Source organism: Protopterus annectens, chromosome 14.part0 (assembly GCF_019279795.1).
Source record: "Protopterus annectens isolate FY-2018-M chromosome 14.part0, PAN1.0, whole genome shotgun sequence".
Classification (NCBI taxonomy): Eukaryota; Metazoa; Chordata; order Ceratodontiformes; family Protopteridae; genus Protopterus; species Protopterus annectens.
Window position 1 is genome coordinate 660,577,610 of NC_056748.1, and position 27,320 is coordinate 660,604,929.

At 37.8% G+C, this 27,320-nt stretch overlaps 1 protein-coding gene across 1 annotated transcript in view; it reads right to left on the minus strand.

The window, feature by feature from the left end:
- The window catches only part of LOC122789164 (tumor necrosis factor receptor superfamily member 6-like), a 145,278-nt gene extending 120,673 nt beyond the window's left edge, over positions 1-24,605 (minus strand). Inside the window, exons 1-2 of the mRNA XM_044056408.1 lie at positions 24,518-24,605; positions 346-381 (exon numbers count right to left, since the gene is read on the minus strand). Coding sequence (XP_043912343.1) covers positions 346-381; positions 24,518-24,541 — 60 coding nt within the window. The 5' untranslated portion in view covers positions 24,542-24,605. The remainder of the gene's footprint in view (positions 1-345; positions 382-24,517) is intronic.
- Between the last annotated feature and the right edge of the window lie 2,715 nt (positions 24,606-27,320).

Sequence of the window (27,320 nt, forward strand, 5' to 3'; positions counted from 1 at the left end):
CAAGCCCAAAGTATTTTAATATTTTTAGTATAGACGTACACTGCTTAATCAATAAACATTACACAGGCATCCAAGTAACACATGGGAATAAAGTTCATGAGAAACTGATTTGTTTTCAAAGATCATTAAGAAATACTAAACAACAAAGTTTTATTGCATAATAATAGCACACACCTGCAAGTACAGGAAATGAAGCAATAAGAGAGAGTTATCTCTGCTGTATTCAAAATAACACAAGTTCTCCAGCACAATCAGACACCTAGATTCCACAAAGCACACAGCAGTAACAATTCAGTCCCACAGAACCTTTAAATCAATGCCTAATACAAAAAAAAAAGTTCTCACCTCAGTCTTTATCACTTCATACTCTCTTTCTCGAATCTAATTAGGAGAATAAGTTAATATTTCTGTACCACAGAAGAACATTCATAACATGCTCACTTATATACATTGAGAGTGCTTACAAAAAGATGCAAGCCGAAAGTACTTTAATACTTTTAGCAAACATGTACACTGCATAGTCAAACATTACACAGGGATCCAAGAACATTTGGGGAAAAAGTTCAAGAGAAACTGATTTGTTTTCAAAGAACATTAAGAAATACTTCAACAAGAATAAAGCTTCACTGCGTAATAACAGCACGCATTTTCAAGTAGGGAAAATGAAGCACTGAGAGAGTTCTCTCTCTTTTTTTTTTGGGACTACCAGAAATAAATATTGGTTATGAAAAGATGGAATGAAGGAGAGAGTTACAGAAGAAACAGGATAAGACAGGCTAACTTGACAGTGAAAAGTCTGAAGAAATAAAAACTGATTTTTCTTACAAAAGCGCAGGAGAAACTGGCACCGTTCTGTTATATAACATGAATTTGGAGGAATTATGCTGAATATGGAAAGGAATACTTTTCCAAAGTGATGGACAATAAGATAATGGAAGGGCAGTGATTTGTAACAAGACGAATACAAGTGTTGTGAAAACTAAGAACGAAACTGTCCAAGGTTGGATGTTCAACATGACATGAAATCTGTGTGCCACACTCCCTTGTATAGTGCTTGTTCAGACCTCCAACACACCAAAATGAAATATTTAAAGATATTGCTTGAGCAGATTTTACAACTATCTCGCAATAATAATTTTGTTGGTGCAATACTTAAGTTACCTATTTGTTCCTGGAGGAAGGAAACAATCAAGAAAGGTGTCTCTGGCAAAATATCAGCACAAAAACAAGGTATAACCCTTAGGGCAAACTGACAAATGAGCTGCTATCCTAACAAATTATGAAAGTGTGATAGTAGATACAAGAGTAATTAATCCTAAGGTATGCAGTCATACATCAGTACACATGAAAGTAAGGATGCTGTCTTCAGGTAGCATATATGATATGGAATAAAAGGGATAATAGTTAAGTGCCAAGTATTACAAAATAAGGAGAATATCACAAACAAGAAGAGGCACAATTGCAGAGTGCTACAGAGAAAATAAGGATGTACCTGGACAATATACACCAGTTTAGAAAGACTGCTCTTAAGCAACTGTTTTGTTTATCTATTCATTTTTTATTTGACATGTGTTTACCGGGAAAGTCTGACTTGGGAGACCATTTTCAGCGTGGGCCCAGGGAGAAATGCTCCAGATACATGTTTTTTGATAATAATTCTAAAGCACAAAAAACAGGCAACAGAAAGTACAAACGGTTGTTGCCAGACAATCTTCTTTCGGCTGCTCCCATTAGGGGTTGCCACAGCGAATCATCTGTTTCCATTTCTTCCTGTCCTCTGCATCTTGCTCTGTCACACCAACCACTTGCATGTCCTCTCTCACCACACCCATAAACCTTATCTTAGGCCTTTCTCTTTTCATCTTACCTGGCAGCTCCATCCTTAGCATCCTTCTCCCAATATATCCAGCATCCCTCCTCAGCACATGTCCAAACCAACACAATCTCGCCTCTCTGGCTTTGTGTCCAAACTGTCTAGCCTTAGCTGACTCTGCAATATACTGATTCCTAATCCTGTCTACCCTCGTCACACCCAATTCAAATCTTAGCATCTTTAAATTTAGGAATTCAGGAATCTTTAGATTCCTGTCCCAGAGGCTTCCCATGCTCTGGAACAAACTACCTATCTGTATCAAACAAAGCTCCTCATTAGCACTCTTCAAGAAAAATCTTGATGATTGGATGGGAGATGGGACATTCACCCCGGGGATCACTTCTGTGGCTCTGCTTGACAGGGGCACAGGAAAATAATTTTCTTGGGTGGCAAAAGCCAGGGTACCATTTGGCTAGGCTTATATAGGCCCTAGGGCCAATAGCCTAGTACCTACCTATGAACTATGCCATCTCCAGCTCTGATTCCTGCCTTTTTGTCAACACCATTGTGTCCAACCCATAGCTGGTCTCACTACCCTCTTGTAGGCCTTCCCTTTCACTCTTACTGGTACCAGTCTATCACAAATCACACCCGACACTTTTCCACCCACTCCACGCTGCCTGTACTCTCTTCTTCACCTCTCTTCCACACTTACCATTACTCTGAACTGTTGATCCCAAGTATTTAAAACTCATCCACTTTTGCCAACTCTACTCCTTGTATCCTCACCATTCCTCTATCCTCCCTCTCAATCACACACATATATTCTATCTTAATCCTGCTGATCTTCTTTCCTCTCCTCTCTAGAGCATAATCTCCACCTCTCCAGGGTCTCCTCAACCTGTTACAGACTCTCGCTACAGATCACAATGTCATCCGCAAACATCACAGTCCACAGGGACCTCTGTCTGATTTCATCTGTCAACCTATCCATCACCACTGCAAATAAGAAAGGGCTCAAAGCTGATTCTTGATGTAATTCCACCTCCACCTGAAATGCATCCGTCACTCATACTGAAGACCTCACCACTGTCACACTACCCTTGTACATATCCTGTATCACTCTTACATACTTCTCTAATATTCCCAACTTCCACATATAACACCACAACCCCTTTCTAGGCACCCTGTCATATGTTTTCTCTAACTCCACAAAGAGACAATGCAACTCTTTCTGACCTTCTATATACTTCTCCATCAACATCCACAAAACAAACATCGCATCCGAGGTGTTCTTTCCTGGCATGAAACCATACTGCTGCTCACTAATCACCACCTCCCTTCTTAACGTAGCTTCTGCTACTCTTTCCCATAACTTCATGCTCTGACTAATCAATTTTATCCCCCTGTGGTTAGTACACTGCACATCACAGACAGACTATAACAAGAAAAATAACCAGACATCCTGTAGAGGTATTAGAGATATTTTGGAAATTTTATGAAAATCTGTATAAAGCAGAGAACTGGGGAAATCAAGAAAAGGCACAAATGGAAATATTTTGGAAGACTTAAATATGCCAAGGTTAGAGGCATATGAGGTTCAACACCTAACACTTAAGATAGGAGGCGATAAGATAAAAATGAGGATGTATAACCAATCTGCAGGAAAGTATCCAGGAATAGATGTATTCCAGTGGAAGTTCTGAAGCTAGGATGGAAGAAAGTGATTCAAATCTGGAAGGATTTGTTTAATAATATTTTTAAAAAATCCTAGAAAAAAGCTGTGGTAGCTATAATACATAAAGATGGTAAAAACCCATCTATTCCAGCTTCATATAGGCCAATTTAAATTTTAAACCATGGTTATAAAGTGTTTATGTCTATAATGGCTAAAAGAATGACAAAGATGATGCCAAAATTGACAGATATGGATCTCTGGAGTTACTACTTAACTGTAGCTTCCAAACAGGCTTTGTGCCTCATGAATGGAAGACAGCACCAATTATCCCTCTGCGCAAAGGGGTGCTAGGCTACAGACCATGGAAACCACAGACCCATACATCTCACCAGTCTTATATGTAAAGCCATGGAAAGAATCATCATGGAAATGATCAACAGAGATGTAGTAAACCTTCACACAATGGATCCAACCCAGTTTGGTTTCGTCAAGGGAAGATCATGCCTACTCAAGTTAGTGGATTTCTCTGAGAAAGTAACCAAAGCAATGGATGAGGGAAAAATGGTTCACACTACCTTGACATGGCAAGGCGTTTGACACAATACTCCACATAAGCACTCTTGACAAACTCAAGAGGTTAGGTATAAACTTGTATGTCACCCAGTAAATAGCAAAATGGCTCACAACCAAGACCCAGGAAGTTAGAATTGGAGAGACCACCTCTACAAAGAGGCCAGTCACAACAGGAGTCCCTCAGGGATCAGTGCTTGGACTGCTCCTTTTCGACATTTACTTCTCTAATGTCAAGGTCAACGTCAGTGGTCTCTGGCTGACTAGATTCACACATGATTTCAAATTCGGAGCGGTCACTGAATCCCACACTGACACAAATGTTCTGCAAAAGGGGTTGACACAGACAAACAACCGGTGTCAGAGCCATGGACTAAAATGCTAAGAAATGCATAATCGTATCCTTCGGGAAGTCATTTACCCTTGGTAATTATCATATTGACAACACGACCCTCAACACACCCCTTAGAGTTGACCCAGTAGTCAGGGACTCATTACACACGTAGAAAGGAATCTTGCCTTTGACCATCACGTCGACAGCAGTGAGGAAATCATTCTGTGTTGCGCAACTTATAAACAAAGGTATGGCATCCAAGAACAAGGAAGTCACTTTTCCACTGTATTCTGCATCCATCAGACCTACCATCGAGTACAATGCCCCCTTTGGTATGTACTTCACCAGGCATATCCAACAACAGGAACATCCACAGAGATTCCTCACTAAAATAATACAAGGAGTAAGTAAAATGTCCTAAGCAGAGTGCCTCACGGCTCTATCCTTGTATTGTCTTCTACAAGCTTCTGAGGGGAGATCTAGGACTGGCATACAGGGCATTGTCAGAACCAGCTCTGATGGACCTCTTGCATATCCACAAAACAAACCACCAGAATTACCAGTTCTAAAGAGTTAAACCTTGCTTGTGATATAAATAGGACATGCTGGAGAGACAGGTATGTATCCCAGAGACTACTCCGTCGATGGAACAGGCTCCCCATCTACGTGAATCAAAGTTCCTCCCTAACCCAATTCAAGTGCAATAAATGCCTCTAATGGACACAGGCAACCTATTGTTGATCTCACAGGTCCTTGCTTACACTTATCAAGGGTATCAGAACTTGTCAAAGATCTGGGATGCATGGCTAGATTTAAAAAGGCCCTTGTGGTCATTAGCTGAGTAAATACCTATGAACCTATAAATGTGATTTTGTGGAGAGGAGGCAAAAATCTGACATTAATAAGACAGTGATGATCCAGATGGAAGCAGAATGTATGAAAAATCCACCATTATTGATGTGTCCTAATACAGAGAAAGCATTCAACACAGTAAACAGGGATTTTATGAGTAGGTAATGGAAGCATTTGCTTCCACTGATGCAATATTAAGGTTAATTAGAAGGATATATGAGGGATCGAAGGCAAAAATCAAAGTGGGAGGGTTCCTCTCTGCTAACTAATGTGTGAAAAAAAGGAATAAGGCCTTTGTTACTTGTGTTGTATTTAGAATCACTATTAAAGAAAAATGAACTCTGAAATTCAAGGATATAATTAATACAGTATACAAGAAAAGTTGGCTTTATTTGCAGATGATATTATTTTGTACCTGATGGAACCACAAAGAGAAGTCCCAGTGTTGTGGAACATTCTGAGACCGTTCCAGGTTTTTTGGGATATAAAATTAATGAAGATAAAAACAAAGGCTGTAACTATAAACTATGTACCCACAAATGAATTGGTTCAGCAGTAACCACTGTTAAGTGACATGATGAAATGAAGTATTTGAGTATGGATTAAAAAGGATTCTATCATCACAGCAGCTAAGGATGTATGGGAATAGACTAAACGAAAAATAAAAACTTTTGAAACTGGAAGATTTTGCCTATAGATATGGATAGCAAGATATAAGGAGTAAAAATATGTTTAGTCCCTTTAATTTTATACAGAGGACAAGCATATTTTTATCAACCTGAGGGGAAGTTGAAAATAGTAATTATCACAGTTGAATAACTTTATTTGGGAGGGGAAAAGGCCAAGAGTCAATTGGGACAATGCCCAATTGGGACTCATGCCAGAACACAAATGCCCAGAGATTTCTCAATTTTTCAGTGCAAACATGTGGGAACAACTAGTCAATACCCCCACAAGAGGTGATAATATCTTGGACTTGGTATTAACCAACATTAATAACCACTGCAGCACCCCTTCAGTATCATCCTCCCTAGTAAAATCTGACCATAAAGCAGTCACTTTTGAAGTCATAATCCCCTCAACCCCCCTCTAGCTAGAGTCAGACATAAAATCTTCTCCAAAGCTGATTACAGCCTACTGAGGGATGGTATAAACAGATTCACAGCCCCCCTTCTCCTGTAGGAACAGGCACCAATATACAAAACTACACCAAAGCACTATACAAGCATTTATACAGATGTATGGAATCAGGAATACCCGCTAGGAATACATCATCCTACGCAAGGAAGAGTAAACCTGTCTGGTGGACATCTGCAATAAATAAACTCTATAACAAAAGGAAAAAATTGCTGTCAAAGAACAAGAAGGAGCAGGTGCCCAATTGGAAGCAATGCCTCCTTAGCCTGAACAAGCAAATAAGAGCACTAGTGAATTCCTCCAATGCAAACTTTAAGTCCAGATATACTGGAGATAATCATAAGGCCTTCTTCACATATGTCCACAACCTCAAAGGAAGCACCCAGATCTTTAGATATAGTAAACTTGCTGGCTGACATTCAGTGAAAACTTCACCCCTCTGTCTCCCCATCAGTAAATCACGACATCCCCAGTGCCTGTTCCTTCCCCTTATATCTAGGGAACAGATCATCCCCGCTCTCTCAAAGGCAAAAAATACAGCCTCCATGGGACCCAATAACATCCTAGGCTGCATCCTATGTGAACTCAGGCAGGAACTTGCAGCACCATTAGGCACCCTATTCAACCAAAGCCTGAGTACCTGTTTCATCCCAGCCGAGTGGAGGACAGCCACTGTCATCCCTCTGCACAAAGGTGGAGTGCCCACCAATCCAGGAAATTATAGACCCTTCAGCCTAACTAGCCTGATCTGCAAGGCCATGGAATGAATTATGTACCTAATTAACAAGGATATTGTCAACTTCCAAACACATGATCTCACACAGTTTGGCTTCGTCAAGGGGAGGAGGTCATGTTTGTTAAATTGTGATAGACTTCTTTGAGACGGTCACCAAAGCTGTGGATGAGGGGAAGACTGCCTACCTTGACCTGGCCAAAGTCTTTGACACCATTACCCACTTGAGCATAATAGATAAAGTCTCTCAACTAGGCATCAATCTGTATGTTACCAGAGGAGTAGAAAACTGGCTCAGTGGTAGAACCCACCTAGTCAAAATAGTGGAAGCCACCTCAAGCAGTAGACCTGTAACAAGTGGCGTACCCCAGGGTTTGGTCTTGGGGCCTCTATTATTTGAAGTATAAGTTTCTGAGGTGCAGGCCAAAACCAGTAGGTTATGGCTGACCAAGTTTGCAGATGACTGCAAGCTGGATGCTGTCATCAATTCCCCTAGTAATGTGGACATTCTCCAAGAAAGTATCACCCAGACAAAGGACTGGTGCCAGAAACATGGCCTCAAGGGGAATACCAAAAAAATGCATCATCATCCCCTTTGGGGACAGTAATGTCCCCATAAATTTTCAAATTAATAACATCCTAACCACACAATCAGTAGTGAGGGATCTGGTCACCCAGGTTGATAGCAACCTGACTTTGGATCACCATGTTGCTTCCATTGTATGGAAAGCCTTCTACATGGCCCACCACATACGTAAGGGTATCTCATCTAGGGACAAGGAGGTCATATCATCTCTGTATTCTTCCCTTATAAGGCCCATTATTGAGTACAATACCCCTTTCGGTATGGATCTTGCAAAGCGCATGCAGCATTAGGAAAGACCACAGAGGTTCCTCACCCGGAGAATCCAGGGCCTCAAGCATCTACCATACACAGACAGACTAAAAGCCCTATCCCTGTACTCGGTTTCATACAGACTCCTCAGAGGTGACCTGTGTCTGGCAAACAAGGCGATCTCGGACCCCACTTAGTTGGGACCACTGCATACACACAAGTCAAGCTCTACTGGAGTAACCCGCACGCACGGCCTCAACCTGATCTGTGACATCAGCAGGACTTGTTGGCATGACAGATTTGTGTCCCAGAGATTCCCCCATTTGTGGAAAAGACTCCCTCTCCATGTCAAGCACAGCACCTCTTTAGCCCATTTGCAGCCTGTATAACTGGATGGGAAACAGAAAATACACCCCTGGGATTCCACCCATGTCCGTGTTGGGCAGGGGCATTGGGTGCTGACTTATCCAAACATGGGCTAAACTCTAGGCCAGGCTTGTAAGGGTCTCGGAGCTAATAGCCTAGTAACCTCCTATGACAAGTTGATCCAACAAAATAAGGTGATTTAGGACTACCTGATTTGAAGGAATATTTTAGAGCTACACAGTTAAGGCTGTTATATACAACACAAGCAGAATGCTACAATTCAAAGTGGAAAGGGACGATGATGAAGCAGAGGGTAATTCAAGAAATATGGATCAAATGCGATTTTGGATGTAGATCCTTAAAGAGAACAGTCATATGAATTTTATATTTATAAAGTAGCAGAAAGTATTCTAAAAACTAAGCCAATACAGAATGGAGAAAGGAAATTTTGCTTATAGGGGTGACACTATTAGGGATACAGAGAATAGGACGAGGGGGCTGGAATTTCCTGGAAGAAGCTGACAAAGGAACCAAGGTATTTGGAACAAATAATTAGAGAGGGAAGGGTAACAGAATGGGAAGAGGCCAAGAAGACATTTGGATTACAAGCTAGTGATTGCCTTCCTTACAAGAGATTGACATCAAGGTCTACAAGACCGAAAGCGCATATGTGCGACTATGTAAAAGTCGACAGAGTGCACGAAACTTAAAAATAGCGAATGGCCACATAAGCAAATTTTTCCCTAGGGAAAAAACTTGCGCGGCCGTTCGCTAAAAAAAAATAATTTAACACCATAAACAGGTGGGGGGCTTCACCCCCCACACCACCCTAACTAAATATACCAACTTAGAGATCGCACTATAGGGAAGAAAAGGGCAACTAAGTGAAGTTGGCCAACTATCTCCTTGCCCTATGACATTCATTGAATCGTTTAAATGTGATTCGATGAATATGTGTCACTGTTTCCGTATTCGCTCAGAAGCATTTTTGTGCTTCTAATATAGACCCGATATCAGAGTACAGACAAAGATAAAGAGATAGTGGATTCTAAATGAAAGACCTTCACTTGAGTTTTTAACTGAATCTAGAAAAGAAGCTGCTATTAAAAAAGGGATAATTAACAGGGCATATACAATGTTACATGATTAACTACAGGAATCAATCAGAAGAGGAAAAACAAGATTGGGAAAAGAGTGATTAGTCATGCAATTCACAAAGAAACACTGGGAGCATAAATGTCTGGCTCCCAAATATTAAACAAAAGCTAAAAGATTTAGAATTTTTGCCTGGATGTGCTTAATTAGATACTTTTATACATCAAGCAGGCTTCAAAGAATTCTTCATCAGGTAGATGGCAAATGTTGGAAGTGTAATGGGGAAGAAAGAGTTAACTGGTTGTGTATATTTTCAGACTGTAATGAGTTGTCTGACTTTAAAAATTCCCTACAAAGTACTCTGTCAGGAATACTGGGTGAGCAAATAAGTGTAACTAAGGAAATAAATGTATTTTTTCATTCATTTATTTATTTATTTATTGAGCTGGGATACAGGATATGAATTACCTAGACATAATAAGCCCTAGTCAATTTTAATTCTGGTGGCTACCAAAAAGCAATTACTAGAAAATGGAAACCAAAATTTAAACCAACTATAAAACAACAGGAAGTGGGATCTTTAGAAAAGGGTAGCAGTAAATTACAAAAAAAAAAAAAAAATGGAAATTGTGGGAAAAATAAGTGTAAAAAAATGTTCTGGAACAGGAATGAAGTTTAAGATAAGGCAGATATGTAAAAAAATATGTAATGTTGCTTTGACTATATGATATATAGCAATGTATGTGATGTATAACATTTGTAAATGTGAACTTGTTAATATGGTTTGATTACTTTATATACAGATAAGTTTGGCTATGTCATGAGTGATAACTATTTTTAAACATCTGTATTGAGTTAAGTGCTCAACTTCAGCTACAGAGGTACTGGTCCAAATGGTTTTGAGGTAACAAAAATTTAGATTCCCTCATGTTGTGTAGAAATACAAACTCCCTGACGGTTCAGTTAGATGAAACAACATGATCAGACCTTCAACTTAATGAAGCATTTCTGAAAAAAAATGTGTTTTTGCAGTAGGTCAAATCTCCCCTGCACCCCCCCCCCCTTCAAGCATACTAACTGGCTAGTCATACAACCAAGTTGAAAAAATACTACTCACACAAGAACCACTACACACACACACACACACACACACACACACACACACACACACACACACACACACACACACACACACACACACACACACAAATTAGAATGCCAGTCAAAGACAAACACTTCTCCACAATACAACATCAATGAGTATAAACTGGTGAGTGGATGTCTCAATTAAGCTGTAACTCAATGACCAGTAAGAACAAACAGGTACATTTAAGAGGTTTATATCATGTTATTGAAAGATGAAAATAGCAAATGCTATTTCATCGAACCTAAACTATCTAAACCACATAACATCAAACATTCAGAACAGCAAATTTTTTCCCCAAGGAAAATATTCGCTATTCCGAAACACATACACAACACAAGCACACCTAAAAAACATCAATACACACACATACACTTATAATCCTACAACTAACCCTACACTAAACTATACAAACACTACTATCTATCCACTTACCTTAACCCAAACCCTAACCCTAAGGTCCGTCACTATCGCACACTCACCTAACCCACGCTCTAACCCTAACTCACTTAACCCGCCCATAACCCTAATTTACTTAATCCACGACCTAACCCTAACTCACCTAACCAGCGCCCTAATCCTAACAACCACACAATCCCACACTTACCTGAACCAGACCCGTACATTTCCACCACAGCACTGAAAATAGCGAAGCCTCAGAACCGGCCAACCAAATTCTTTCCCTAGGAAATAATTCGGTGTTCTGCACCTTCGGTATTTTTAGTGTTTCCTCAAAACGGGTCGATATTAGAACATTCAAAGTTTTCAAACTTCGATGTTCTGATATAGACCCCATTTAGGTACTGCATTAACAAAACTGGCAGAGAAAGATAGTAAGCATATTTTTTAGGGATTTGAAAACACATTATATCAAGGAAGTGTGACATACAGATTACATGTCATGTAGAATATACAACCTTAGGCATGCTCTTTCTTAGTGGATTTTCTGAAATGTCCAGCAAGCAGCCATTGAAACAGTTAACTGCATATATATGGCATTTGGAATAAGGCAGGTGAAACAGTACAACAAAATAGCCTGAGCAGCACTTAACTGGAACTGAGGACATGACAAAAAGTGAAATTAAACAATATACAGCATTTTGGTGTTGCTGTGTAAAGAAGGGAAGGATTGGATAGAATATATGAAAACAAAGGTGATGGACTGAACTGGGTTTGCAAAGGACTCTGTGATTAGCAATAGTGAAATGCTTGTAGTTCAATAAAGGAAACTTAGGTCAATAGTGACAGGATTCTTGGCACTGTATGGAATACAGAGGTGTTACGGAAATTGTGGCAACCGATAAAACATTTCAGTGGCTGGGAGAAATTACTTGTTTAACAGGATTACTCTGAAGTACTGGTTGAGATCTGTTGTAGTAGTAAGGGAGTGTAGGTAAAGAAAACTGAAATATATATTTGTCTTTGCATGTCACTCTGGAGGTACTTTTGCATACCCAGGATGAAACAAATAGGAAAAAAAGAATGGGAATGTGACCAATTGGTCTAAAGGAAGAACAAATTGACAAAGTGATTGTCCCATTGAATCGCACTAATGTAACTGGACAAAGATAATGTTAATTTGTTGGAGGAAGAGAAGGACTGATCTGGGAGAGAAAAGGTGGTTTATTATGCATATAGTTTCTGGGGTCAGTTGTCTGGATTCACTGGAAAGTTCTACTTGATAGAGTAGACAGGGTGGTTTGTACGGGTCTATACATTAAAAATCAAGTTGCTGAAAGGCTGCCAGTCTCCAAATGTAACAAAAAACTTGTAAACAAATCGACAAGTTCAAACAACTGTAAAGTCTTCTCACAGGTTTAATAATCTTAACAGAGATATAAAAAAAAGCGCTTTTCGTTTGCTAACATGCAAACTTCTTCAGAAGTACTAATACAAACAATTAACTATTCTTAAATAGGCACTCAATCAAAAATGTGGGAAAAAACATAATTGTTTGCTTAAGCAGACACTACCCCTAAAAATCAACATTAATTCATTTTTAAAATATTTTTATCCTAAATAATTATTCATGTACCCAAGTTACATTAAATCATTAATAATAAATTAAAACAAAATTAAGAACAATGAGAACTCCGTGGACTAATTCACTACATTTCTACCAGAGTATTCATAATCAAAAAAAGTGAAAAACATTCTAATAGACATTATCTTTGTAAACTTTTAAGTTTGAGAACACTAGTGATAGAACATGATTCATTCAAGCCTGAAACATTAAACGCATTAAGTTTAATCTGCCACATTAGTTCCAACTCCTCTAGTTTGAAGGAAAACGGACCACCCCTAGTGTCCTGCAAGATATTATCTATAACCATGAATTTAAATTGATGATGTATGTTTAAATAGATATGCTTTGCTAAAGCATTATCTAACTTATTATGGCTGACAGCATAAAGATGCTCATACATTCTATCCCGGAACCTACGTTCCATTTTGCCCACATAAAATGTGGGACAACTTGAGCATCTAGCCAAATAAACTACAAACCTAGTGTTACAGTTGAACCTGGATCTTAGTTTGTAATGTTGACCATTTAATACAAAGAAATTAGTGACATCAACATGTTTACAATAATTACAGTTTTCACATTTAGACATCCCTACTGTTCTAGAGACCCTAACCTGACATTTCTCTAATAAGTTCTTCAGGTTACTATCCTGCTTAAACACTATAGTTGGCATACTGCCCAATTTCTGAAAAAGAACCTGGTTACATCTAAAAAGATCCCAGTTCTTCTGCACTATTTTAACAATGGAATTACTTTGAGCGTTAAATGTAGTTATAAAACTACATTGTGAATGTTGAACAATCTTTGGAGACGGCTCACTAATAATTCCATTTATGGATGCTTCTGAGATCATAGAACTAGAACCTGCCAATAATTTAATCTCCAAGATCAGTTTAAAGATCAAATTCTCCCTTTTATGAGTGACTTCTTCAATTAAAGAATCCAACAAGGGTTCTGGATAGTCACAGAGCACAAACATATTTTTCAAAAACATTCTTTATGAAAATCATCATCTTGGCTACTAATACGTGAATCCCTCACTAGTTGACCTTTAATAACAGACCTTTTTTGATGAAAAGGATGGCAGCTAGAAAAATGAAGAAAGGAATTAGAATATGTACCTTTCCTAAAAATTTGAGCAGTAAAACACCCTAATGTTCTATTTTTAGTTAACCAAATATCCAAATAAGACATGACATCAATACTGAAACTGTATGTGAACTGCAAAAAATCTGTTGTCACGTTAAACTTATCTATCAACTCTTGTGCGGTTTCTTCATCCCCTTTAAACAGGATGAAAATGTTTGTTTGTGTCTTTCGGCTTTTCCCGGTTAGGGGTCGCCACAGCGGAACTCCGGTCCGCTAATGATTGGCAGTTGATTTTTACGTACCGGCTTGCCAGGCCTGACGCACAACCTTCAAGGAAGGTACGCCCATTCACGCATGTCTCCATGCAGAAGACGCTCTAGCTGAGAAATGAACCGGACAGCGTCTTACTGTGAGGCGACAATGCTACCGCAGCACCACCACCGCAGGTTAAACAGGACGAAAATATCATCCAAAAATCTAGTATAATATTATAAGACATTCAGAAACGTTTGTATCACTTAACACAAAGTTAGATTCCCAGTGTGCCATAACTAAATTGGCCACACTTGCTCCACATGGTGAACCCATTGCCAAACCTACCTTTTGTAAATAAAACTGGTTATTGAAAATGAAAAAATTGTTAGTAAGGGTATGATCTAAATGTTCCATCACCAATGCTATATCCTTACTCGAAGCACCATGTTTATTTCATCATTGCAGCGACCCATTCTATGCTGACCTGATGAGGAATACATGTGTATAGGTCTTTGATATCAATTGTTAAGAAGTTGCAGTCCTCCTTGTATTCCAAGTCATTAATATTAGACAAAAATGACCAGGAATCCTTACATATTTGCTTTAATAAAACCATAAATTTCTGCAACATTGAGTCAATGACCTTAGAACATGCATAGGTTGGAGACCCACGGCTGTCAATGAGTGGCCTCATGGGTGGGTCTACCAAATCCTTGTGTATTTTTGGAATTCCAAACATGGACGGGTACTTAGGAAACAAGATGATCATATAATTGAGTGCTACTTGATCTATACGGCCTTCGATAAACAAGTCGTTTATACAGGTTTTAATTAAATTGTAAGCCTTGTTGGCTTCTGATCTAGAACTCTCCTGGTAAGCTTCACTACACAACAATCTTTCCATCCGATCAATGTAATCAGCCCTATGGAATACTAGTCCACCCCCTTTATCTGGTTTACACACCCATATATCTTGGGATTGAATATATTTTAAATAGTCACATTCATAACTATAACTATCCCAACAATGTTTTGAATTTAACCTAAGATTAACCCATATACCTAAGGTCCAATTCACACAACTGTTCGAAGGTCTGAAGTACCGGATGCAATGGGGGATTAAAAGTACTAGGGATACGGAACACAAGGGCACCTGTTGTGTTTGCCGAGTTCTCAAAAAGCAACTGAAAGTTTAACTTTCTAGTAAACGTCTTAATCTCTATTATAGTTTTAGCAATATCCATTCGATGCCAAGGTACATAGGTATAACCTTTAGCTAAAAAGCTCACAATATCTAACGAAATTTCACTTACTGAGAAATTATAAACTCTAAAGTCTTCCTCATTATTTATGATTACTCTAGGTCCTAACAGCTGTTGTTGTGATTCTACAGAATTATCTGATGATGTAAAGGAACTATTAACATCATTAACAACCAGACCATGTAAACCAGCATCAGCACACACAGAGGGGAAGAAACCCCTAGTGAGGTCAGTACTACCTCATAGTTAATTGTTTGTATTAGTACTTCTAAAGAAGTTTGCATGTTAGCAAACGAAAAGCGCTTTAAGTTTTTATACCTCTGTTAAGATTATTAAACCAGTGAGAAGACTCTACAGTTTGAACTTGTCGATTTGTTTGCAAATGTAACAGCTTGTAGGGTTACCACCTGTCCCACTTTGTGAGGGACAGTCCCTCTTTGGGCAGTTGTGTCCTGACAAAAAATTTAAAAAATGGCAAATGTCCTGAGATTTTAGGACAAAATTATTTCCTATATTTTATGTAATAGTTGCATAAAACAGTTATTCTGTATCTAAAATGCCTAAATGTTATAAGAAACAGAATAAGCAACTAAAATTCTATAAGAATAAGCTTTTATTTAGGCAAAAAAGTTAAGTTCTAAACTTTGTACTGACCATTGGTATGTGTCTAGTCTGTAAAATCTGATGTTTGTACCTCACAAAAATGACTTGGTGGACATTTGAACAAGATGATGTGATTTAAAACATGATGAAAAAAAAAAGTATTCACTCAGGTGATGACAATACTTGTACTTTGAGTTACCATATACCAATGAAAGAATATAATATGTTATTAAATCTTTATATACTAGCATTAATAAGTTGCATGGTCTAACAGTCAGTGAAAAAATGTTAGGATGGACCCAGAACATTTTATCATCAGTATTGGATTTCTCTGTCTCACGACAATTGTTTTGAGTTTGAGTAAAATTTTTTTAAAAAAGAAAAGAGGGCACATGGGGGCTTTTTTTGCCTCATATGCAATTTTGTTTATGGCCCATTTAGAAAATAGTTATGGGGGATCATTTAGGTGAAAATGTAAAGTTTGTTGTAAGGTTAGGAATTTGGACGGTTGCAAAATCAATGGGTGTATATTATAGGATGTGGCTGTGTTAGAGAGAATTGGTACATAGGACAAAAGTGTTCGGGAATGAGGCCATTTTTCGTGAAAAATTACTTTAGCTAACATGTTGTATAATTATGCCAATTATTTAATTAAAGATTTGTATAAAATTGTGTATATTTTTTTTAAAACCTATATTTACCAGTTCACTTGAGTATTCTTGTTCCAATTACAAATTTCTGCACCCTGAAGTGCAACAAAATATTTTCTTTTTCTAGGCACAAATTTATAACGTATTACTAAAATATTTCAAATAATGCAGCCTAAGCCACTGTTTTTCAACTGCTGGTCTTCAGACCGGCTCTGGTCCGGCAGAAATTTCCTGCTGGTCTGTGATACAGGAGACTTATTGCTTAATTAAAAAAAAAATTTTTAAAGGGCATTCTTCTTAGAACAACATCTTTTGTGTCTAGTTGCACAAAACCTGTCACGTCTGTGTGACCGGCTGTTTGCATCCTCATCTTCAGCGTGTGTGGAATTTGAATGCCAGAAGACATTTGAAATGTGGATTATGAACGTGTGTGTTCATGCGTTTAATTGGTAGGTAAAGAAGTGTGCGTGTATTTAAGAAGTAGGTTGGTAGGGGGATGTGTGTGTGCATGAATTAGGTGGGGAGGGATGTGTGGGTGTGTCATAGCTCTCAACTGTCCAAATTTTTGCCTCACATTTTTGGTCTGTTCCTTAAAACATTTGTGGTTTTCTAGCAAATCACTAAGGACTAAATTCATTAAATAACTGCATACGTTTGAGTTTCAGACATAATATCCTTCAGAAAATGCATGCTAACACAAATCCTGTTATTCTATCAACTTGCTAAGTTTATAAGAGCAATATTTAAAATCTGTCCCTATTTTTGGTCCTTTGCCCTCCCATTATTTTGTGCTTTGTCATGATTTCTTGAGCTAAAAGACTGAGAGTTATGGTGTGTGTGTGTCTAAAAACAGGGAGAGAGACATTTCTCAACTGTCCAGATTTTCGCAGAATGTCCAGATTTTTACCTCATATTTTTAATCTGTACCCCCCAAAATTTGTGGGCATTCTGGGTTTATTGTGTCAAATCTATGAGGATAGAATTCACTAAATAATGACAGGCATGAGAGTTTCAGCCTTCATATGCTTCAGAAAATTCACGATAACATAATACCTTTTATTCTAGCAACTTTATAAGTTTGTGAGAGCAATATTTAAAGTTTGTCCCTATTTTTGGGGATTTGTTCCACCATTAGTTTTGGCTTTGCCCAAATATTATGTACTAAGGTTGAGAGGTATGACGTGTGTAAGAGGGAGGGAGGTAGGTTGTGTGCGTCAGAGGGAGGTTGGTGCATACCTCTCAAATGTCCCTGATTTTTAGGGATAGCCCTGATTTTGACTGAAATTTTAACTCTGTCTCTCTTAACCACACCTAAAAGTAGTGACTTTTGGAGAAAAGGTGACGGATTACATTATATGATAATTAGTTATAGACTTCTTTTACTTTACAAAAATGCATACTCACTCGTGTTCCGTTATTCTGTCAATGTCTCAAGTTAATAATACTAATACATGAAACATGTTCCTGATTCTGTTGGCATTGGTCCCTTTTTGGTTGAGGGCTATGGGTAGGTAGGTATGTGTGCTTATGTGTTAAGAGGTGGGTAGGTAGCATGCCTCTCAAATATCCAGATTTTGCAGAATGTGAAGACTTCTGCCCCATATTTTGGTCTGTTCCTCATAAAAAAGGACTGAAGTTTCAGACTTCATACTCTGGCAATGATTTATCACCATTTCTCACTTAGAATGCTGCATTTCTATGGTCACACAATATATGTACATGTATACCTTTCTCAGCTGGTGAGATTACTATGTTGGCATACAATGCTCAAACAGATAGTGTTTTGATTGGTTCTTTATAATTTTTTTTATTTCTGCCTTAGTGGTCCCTGAAATAATTCTCATATTTTCACCAGTCCCCAAGTGTAAAAAAGCTGAGAACCACTGGCCTAAACCATCACATATTCCAATGAATCACAGTTTAAATGAATACTATAATAAGAGGGGGGTTCCCATTTTTTTAATGAATTTATGAAATTAGGAAGTGCAATAAGTATACACCAATGTACAATACGATTTTAAAATAATAAAAATATTTCAATTAAAATTTTGCATTAAAGATAATTAAGCCATCTGTAATTAAAATTGCTCTTATGCAAGGAAAATTAAAACAATTCAAGATAAAGGCCCTTACATCTTTGCAAGCTGTAGGTCACCATCCATATTTCAAGAATACCACAACTCATACCTAACCCTACTAGAGGCACTCTCCATCCAACCATTCTATTCATGGGAAACTAACTAACCCTCTACAGACTGGGAAACATGCACTGCCACCAACTTACAGGCACAATGTTTTCTGGATTTTATTAACACAGATGCTCTTGATCAGTTAGTGTGCACTTCAGCCAGATGTCAAAACATACTGGACCTTGTTCTCACCAATATAAAAGAGTTTTAAATACACCCTGACAGTGCAATATCTTCACTGGTAAGGCCAGATCAAAAAGCTGTCTCATTTGAAATAAAAATTGACTTGGAAAACTCAGCAAAACCTGTTAACGATAGAAACTATTCTAAAGCAAATTATACCCTTATAGGTAAAAGTCTGTCAAAATGATATGCCTTACCCAAGAGCTCACAACAGCCTATGCAGAATTATTTACAGAAACACCGTACAAACATGCAAATGGCTGCATAGAGGCTTTGTAAGAACCAGGAGTATGCCCAAAACAAACCCCAAAACAAATCACACTGGTGAAATTTTAATCTTGACAGGGTGTATAACAAAAGGAAAAAAAAAGTCATGGCCAAAATCAGAAAGAGTAACTCTCAACGGCAAGAACTCACTAATAACACTAAACAGGAAACTAAGAGGATTAATTAAATCTACCAAGTTCAATTACGGGGTCAAGACAGCTTCTCACACTAAAATCAACCACAGGGCCTTTTACAGGTATGTCAAAAACCTCAAGGGTAACATACTACAGTGTGCTTAGATGTTAGTAAATGGTACCACCTTTGCTGAGAAGAGTGACATAGCAAATCTGCTGGCCAACAAATTCAGCTCAGACTGTAACCCTCACTTCCCTCTGCCACCCCTTGTGAAATCCCTACCTATATAACTTCCCAACTATCAGCAGGGAGCAGGTCATAGCGGTGCTCACTAAGATTTAAAAAACAGCCTTAGTGGGGCCCAACAATATCCCAGGTTGCCTCCTAAATAGCCTGAAACAAGACCTATTAGGACTGCTAGAGTCGCTTCAAACTACAGCCTCAAAGCAGGTCAGGTACCAAGTGAATGGAAGATGGCAATGGTTATCCCCCAGGTGGACCATCAATCAACCCTGGAATGTACTGACTCATTAGTCAGACTAGTCTGATATATAAAGCCATGGAACAAATTATAGTGAAAATGATCAACAAAGACACTGGTAACCTATAGTCACTGGACCCATCCCAATTTGGTTTTGTCAAAGGAAGGTCATATGCCTACTTAACCTGGTAGACTTCTTTGAGAAGGTAACCGAGGCAATGGTTGAAGGAAAAATGGTGCATACTGTAATGTCCAGATGATAAGCCACTGAACTGCCACCGAATAAAGTGAGGTTCAGACAATACCTCACCGCACTGCCAAAAATAATTTGAAGTTCATTACTATCCTGGCTCAGTAACTAAGGAGCTTCAATCCTCACTACTGATTCCAATGTGAGACTGTCACTTAAAAAGGAGTAATATTCCACAGTTTTTCCCTAACAGCACAACAGGAACATGCTCTACAGCCCTGGACTGGACTGTATTTTTCTGTCCACCCCAAATATAACCAATTCAGAGCAATGTGTCCCAGTTTAAGACCACTGATACACTCACACAGATAAATTAAATCTCACATATCCAAAGACTTCAGGGAAAGCCTGACACAGAAGTTCCTTCCTGTCTTTCAGCTTCTGACAGTAAAACATAGCAAGTGTCAACATTCCGATGACATCATCTGTAGATCAGCTGAATCATAGACAGTTTGCATTTAGAATCTTTCGCAAACATGCACAGTTAAAAATGTAAAGGGACACTCCAAGTCTTTAAAGCATTCTGAACAAACAGATTAGAAATCAACATGTAAGACATTATTTACAATATCATAGCGAGTCATGCTGGCATATAATACATAGGTTATCTGAAATTATATAGAAACAACTTCAGCCAGACATGCTAGCACAGATAATGGTGTCTAATTTCTTCACATATACCATCTACCAAGACCTGGTAAGGCATTCAACACAACATCAGACTCAGTTATTGTACACAAACTCACAGAACTAGGCATAAAACCCTACACAACTAGCTGGATTGCCAACTGACTCACAGATAGGACCTAAGAAGTCTGGATTGGTGAGTGAGACCACCTTCACCGAGAGGCAGGTCAGCAGTGGAGTACCACAGAGCTCCCTGCTGGGCCCACTCCTGTTTTGCATCTACTTCTTTGAGGTCAAGGCTAATGTCAAGGACCTCTGGCTCACTAAGTTCACAGACAACGGCAAATTGGGAACTATCATAACTACCATGAGAGTAACATCCTGCAAGAGGGCTTAACACAAACAAATGACTGCTACCAAAGCCAAGGACTAAAAGTCAGTGCAAAGAAATGCAATATAGGACCTTTTGGGAAAAAGTCTACCAAGCAAATTACTCCATTTATAAGATATCCCTAAGAGTTAAAACGGCAGTTAGAGCTCTGGGAGCTTATGTAAACCTAGGACAGGTTTTATGTGGCAAGCTAGTTATCTGAATGAAGATAAGAATACATGTCACAATGTGGCTGAAACTCCCCCTCCCCCTTCTCCTACATTCAGTTTATAACAATACATAAAATAATACACAACCATCAGCCTGCCCATCTCCTACCCCTTTAATCCTTATTTCTTACCACCAGAACTATTTCTAACCTATCCACCTTTAAATGCTTCCTAAATGTATACTTTACAAAATCATGAACCTACTCCTGTGCCAATCCTGGCTGAACTTACTCACTATACTTTACTCACCCCCTTCAACCTAAGTCACACCTCACAAACCTTTCCAACCTCCTACTACATGCCTTTTGTTTGTCTTCTTAGTAGCTTACTACAGCTACTTCTTCTCTGCAGATCTCTGCTCTACCTCTACTCATCTAAGTTAAATGAGACACCCTACCCAGCACTATTCTTATTTCCCCTAACTGTCCCTAATCATGTAATCTAATAAGATATTTAAAAGAAACATGAGGGATTTGTGTCAGGTCTCATTTTTTTGCATACTAATCTATGTAAACAAATAATATGACTAATGAGTTTTCCTTACTTATTTTCTCCAACTTACGTTATTCTTTCTCATTGCATTCTACTATGAAACATATGTTCTGTGTTTTTCTCATTACAACATTTTTTCACTTATATGTTTTGTATTGTAACATGATACTTTGTGATTTAAAATATCTGTAATTGATTTTTGAAAGATTACGATTGTGGAGCTTTTCTCTCCAGGCCTCCAATGAAAATGGGCACTTTCTGGCCCAGTCAGACTTTCCCATAAACAAATGTCAAATAAATAAATACAAGTGTAGGACTATGCTAATGTATCAACTTTTTACTGAATAAATACTACTTAGTTCAAATTAAGATAGCAGAAGATATATTAACAAAATCAAGTATTTGCATTTACTGTTAGACGGTAGACTTTTTATTACTACACTACATACTTACTGAAGAATAAAAGCTACCGCGGAACTACAAATGCAAGCATTTGGTGTTATTAGTATATCTGCCGATATCTTTTTTGGAAATAAATAGCATTTATTCAGTAAAAGCTGTTACAAAAGCATAATCCAACACTTGTAACATGTATTAATTAGTACTATTAGTTAAACAAAGCAGTATGGCATAAGCAATCTGAAGAAGCCCTTACTTACAAGGTGAAATCATTCATGTGGCTGTTTTGTTCTCAATCACTATGTTTTATTTTTTTTAATAAGACTGTTTTACATATTTTAAGTAAATATGGAAAATTAATACTATTCAACCACTGGTGTGAAAAGTTTACCTGAAAAATAAAAAACAGTTGCATGGATTACGCTGTCAGCCTGTACTGTTGTCAGAATTTCTTTTACAGATTTTGTTGAAAACCACTCACTGCTTCAGTTCATTGGTTTCTATGAAGCAAATGACTGCTATGCAATGTGAAATACGTCTCCCAGCTGTACTGTGACTTGTGGACTAAAAAACACTAACCCTGTGGGCTCAATTCCAAAATACTTGCGCTCACTGAAAGTGACTACTTACACTGAAAGCAGGTCTTTTGTAATCTGGCGATGTAAGCCTGTTTATAGACAGGCCATAACTGAAGTAAGTCACTTACATTTTTCTTCCCAAACTTCTTTATTAAATTTACACATATGACAAAGGTAATCTTACATTTATACAAATGAAAAACATACACACTGATATTACTTTAGTTACAAACAGAAGTAAGTCACTTACATTGACAGAAAGTCTTTCAGAATCAGGGCAGATTTACAATGAGAATAACTCTTCTGGAATCTGGCCCAAGATATACATGCAGGCAAGCATGTATGATTACATAATATTAGTTTTCCCTACCCTCTGCTGGATTGCTAATAGGTAGATATGACAATGAGCTGTAAAATAGGCATAATACAGACAGGTAAAGTACACACAGCCCATGTCGTTAGAGTGCACAGGAAGCCTGGTGTATATATGAAATAGATGTGGTGTATTAATTTACATTTTAGCCTCAAGCACTGAACTGTAAATTGATAAGGGTAACAAAAACATTAGCAGACATGGATAACCTATTACATTATGCAGTACTGGATAAAGAAGGTAGCTAGAAGCAGAAACAGTAAGCAGTAATAGAGTTAGATACTGATAACAGTTCTCAGCATTATACCACCACAGGGCAATATGATGGGTATACAGTCCTGTATACTGAAGGAAGGAGTTTCGAGAAGAAGGTTGCATAGCATTAGAGAGACACAGCTCAGCATATACTATAGGAAAAGGCTGTGAGTGATGGTGTTTACAAAAGCAGAAAGTGTGCTGGACTTAGAGTGGTAATTAAGTATTTTGAAACTGGGGTGGATGTATTGTGATTCAACTGGAAATAGATACAGCCTGCTTTCACTGCAGATGACATGTTTAAACCAGAACAAGTAAATTATGTATGAGTGTTAAACAATATCTCTCCAAAATAATTAACATCTTTATAGCATGGGCACAGGGAAAAGACAGCTTCATGCAATTATAAGGAAATGTATATTACCTTAGGACAAGATACATTTTGCTATAACCAGCACTTATGGAAATATATCTACAGATGAAATGATGTGATGCCTTACTGGAAATATAAATAATGTAAATTATGTTCATTTAGCAATTTCAGTAAAACAGTTGTTTTAAAAGCAAAAGAAATAGTGCAACCCCTTAATTTTTTACTTAAGTACTTCGAGTAACGGGAGGACTGTGACCAAAACGATTTGGTATAATATATAATCATATAGATTTCATAACTGCTGACAAGCAACATATGCTAGCAATAAATTCACAAAAATGGTTGCTAATTTTGCAGCAACACTTTGCCCAGAGATCTGCACTTCAGTAAACGCTAAGCCTATGAAGTACACCTTGCTACATCAAACGTATGTGGATTCCAGCATGCATACTGACTTCTTGGATTCATTGTGTAGCCAGTAAAACAATTAGCTATATTTAAAGTACTGATGTAAGCTAAATCACGAAGTAATGGGACTGAATGCATATTCAAAAACAGTTTCCACTAACATACTATTAAAACATAAGATTCTGATAAGAAGGGGTTAACCATAGATCTTAAAGTCTGCTTAATCTGGATGACTTCTGACTACTTCCAGAGAGAATACATGAAATAGCTGAGGCAAACAGAAAAGGGGGAGGGGGCAAAATTAGCACAAGCTGATGGTGCCATTTTTCATTTTAAAATTTAATAAGCATCTGCTATGACAAATGTCTTTAATCAGTGAATTCTTGAATACTTAATTAGCACACTGTAGTTTTAATGTTTTCAGAAGTCAAAAATTACGTAATATAAAACACAATTTAAACCTACCTTTCGAGCATTTCTTACATGCATGCCTAGTAAAATAAAATTTACAGTATTAGATCACAGCTTCTAAAGATGTTTTTGGTTACAGTTTTAAACTTTTAATCTTAGTTATTGTATTAGTAGATAAAACGATGCATGCATCTTCTACAGTATTTCAATGAAGCAAATGGTTACAGCAAATACAGTGTGGCCTCACTATCAAATGTTACAGTATAATAAAATTATGAACATCTTACAAAACAAAGCACTCTGAATTATTTGCAGATTCCCATTAACAAGTGAAGATTATTTCAACATGAAGCAAAAATACAGGATAGCAAAAGTAAGACTGTAACTAGCACAGATCAAGAGTAACAGACACTTAAATATACATATAATTGTAAAACATGAGTTTATCTATTACAGGCTCCTCCTTTTTGGGTCCTAGATTTGGGTATTACTTTTCCACCTATCAGAATCTGTCATTTCTGCAGCAAACTCATGCATTTAGGGATATTTATGTACCTGGTCATTATGCACAGTGCGCAGCTTTCTCCAGTTCACCTCCTTGACACTAGTAAACATGACTCATTTAAACCAAGAAATAATGCAGACTTAAGGAACCATTATTAAACAGGGAATATAAGCATGTATATGTATATGACATGCAAAGAATAACAGAGTAGCTGTTGACAGAACCACTTTTCTGCAAAGATTAGCACGGGAGTATTCCTAACTGTCAAGACCTCCAGGATATCAAACGAAAGAGTAAGAATTTAGATATTACATATAAGATTAGTTCATTCCTTCAGGGGTCTTTGATTTAGGCAATTAGAAATAAACTGTACAGTGGCAGATAATCTCAAGCAATGCCATCAGGGTAGAAGGAGCCAGAGAACTGCTGAATCCTGACTTCCTAAATATGGCACTACTTTGCAAGTCACCTTATCATTGGGGGACCAGTACACACTGAGATCAAAGTGCCAGTAGTAATAATGTCTACAGCAAGCTGTGGAGCCAGCCATGCCTTTGGTGATGGGAGCCAAGACTATTGTACTTGCCAATGGATGACTGGCAAGCTAAGGGCAAAACAATGACACAGCCTGGCAATATACTTGGGAAGTATCTAGTTGGCAACCACAAGCCCTTCTCTCCTTGTAAAAAAGGAAATATTAGGCTGGTTCATCTTCTTAAACTCATCCACCATCCTTAGGTAGCACTTGAGCTGTCACTCCACATTTAAGTTGTGAAAGGTCAAATCAATCTGGTTTCCACCTTAATGAAGATAAACAGGTTAATAAGACTGACTAAGGGACACTTGTAAAATCACTTAAGGCTTCACCATGGAAAGTTCATGTGCTTGTGAAAGAAAAGATAGGGTTTACTATAAAAAAGGGTTAGAAGTAGAGAGATGTCAAGAGCAGAGGTGAGGATCATTATTAACAAAGTATTCCAAGAAAGGAACATCCACACTGCTGAGTTATTAGGCTCAGTTTGTAAATAATTGGTAACTACAACGTTGAAGTCCGCCAGGAAGGGATGTGGTGGAGATGAGCTATTCAAGGAAGGATGAGAATGCAGCATAATGCTTGCTGGGCCACAATTTTGCCCAACATAAAATCAAGATGCTCAGAAATAAGACACACTAATACCAGCACCATAGAATAAATTAGACCCAGATCATAACAGGTTCACAATTTATCATATTTTTAAATTTTTTTTTTATGCTGTGTTGACTGATTTAGCCTTAGTAAATTAGTGGCCTCTTTTAGGCATGGACCCAAGGTGCTATTTCTACTACTAGTGGAAATTTGGCTAGGAAATTGAGGAACTTCCCCATATCTTTGCATACGGGGACTCCCCCTCGCTGTTACGGTTCCTGTCTTCCAGTCTGGGCACATAGATGGCTTGAAGAAGCAGGAGGCCGATAATCTAACATGGAGGAGGACAAAGGTGTTTTTCAGGTGCTGGATATGAGTGGAGCTGTTAATCGAATAGCAGAGACGTCAGACATGTTAAATAATGAATTAAAGATTAAGCAGAGTGAGAACAGAGAGGAGAGAAAAAGGAGAGTCTGTTAAAAGGCAAAAAGGAGGAGATGAATTAGGCATTATGGATTTGGAGGAGTTATTCCAACAAAATCTGTTTGCAACAGATTCTGCAACACCAGAGTGTGTTGTTATGACTCTCCAGTTGAAGGAGGGTGCGAGATGTGTATTATTTGAAAGTAGTAATTGAGGACAGTGAACTGGAAAGTAAAAAGGCAGTATCTTTTGGTGATATAATGGTCAGAATACAAAACGTTGTTCAAGAAATAAGGAAAAAAAAATCATACGCACAAACAGTAAGAGAAGGTAAACAGAAGTAAGAAGAAAGCATCAAGTAAGGGTAAGTAACAAAGCAGAAAAGGAACTTGACACATATGAAATATGGGACAGCATAATTTCACCACTGGGTATTGAACTCAGAGAGGTAAGAGCATTTATATGTATTAACAGAGACACTTTCTACGACATTTGTTTTTCAAAGCAGTGCAGTACATGGAAACATTCTTAGAACAATATGAAAAAAGAAAGAAAGAATGAAAATCCTTGGAACTCATATGTTGTGCAAGCATTTAATAGAGGAAAAAAAAGAATATTTATAGAACTTTGCACTGAAATTGAAAGAGATAATTTAAAAAACTATTAAAAAACTGTGTAGAGATGTAATGGACCTTACAAAGATTTATGACAATAAAGGTTTAGGGAATGGGGGATGGGAACGTGGTTTTATAATGCAAATGCAAAATGAGAAAATAATACATTTGCCCAATATAACTAATGTG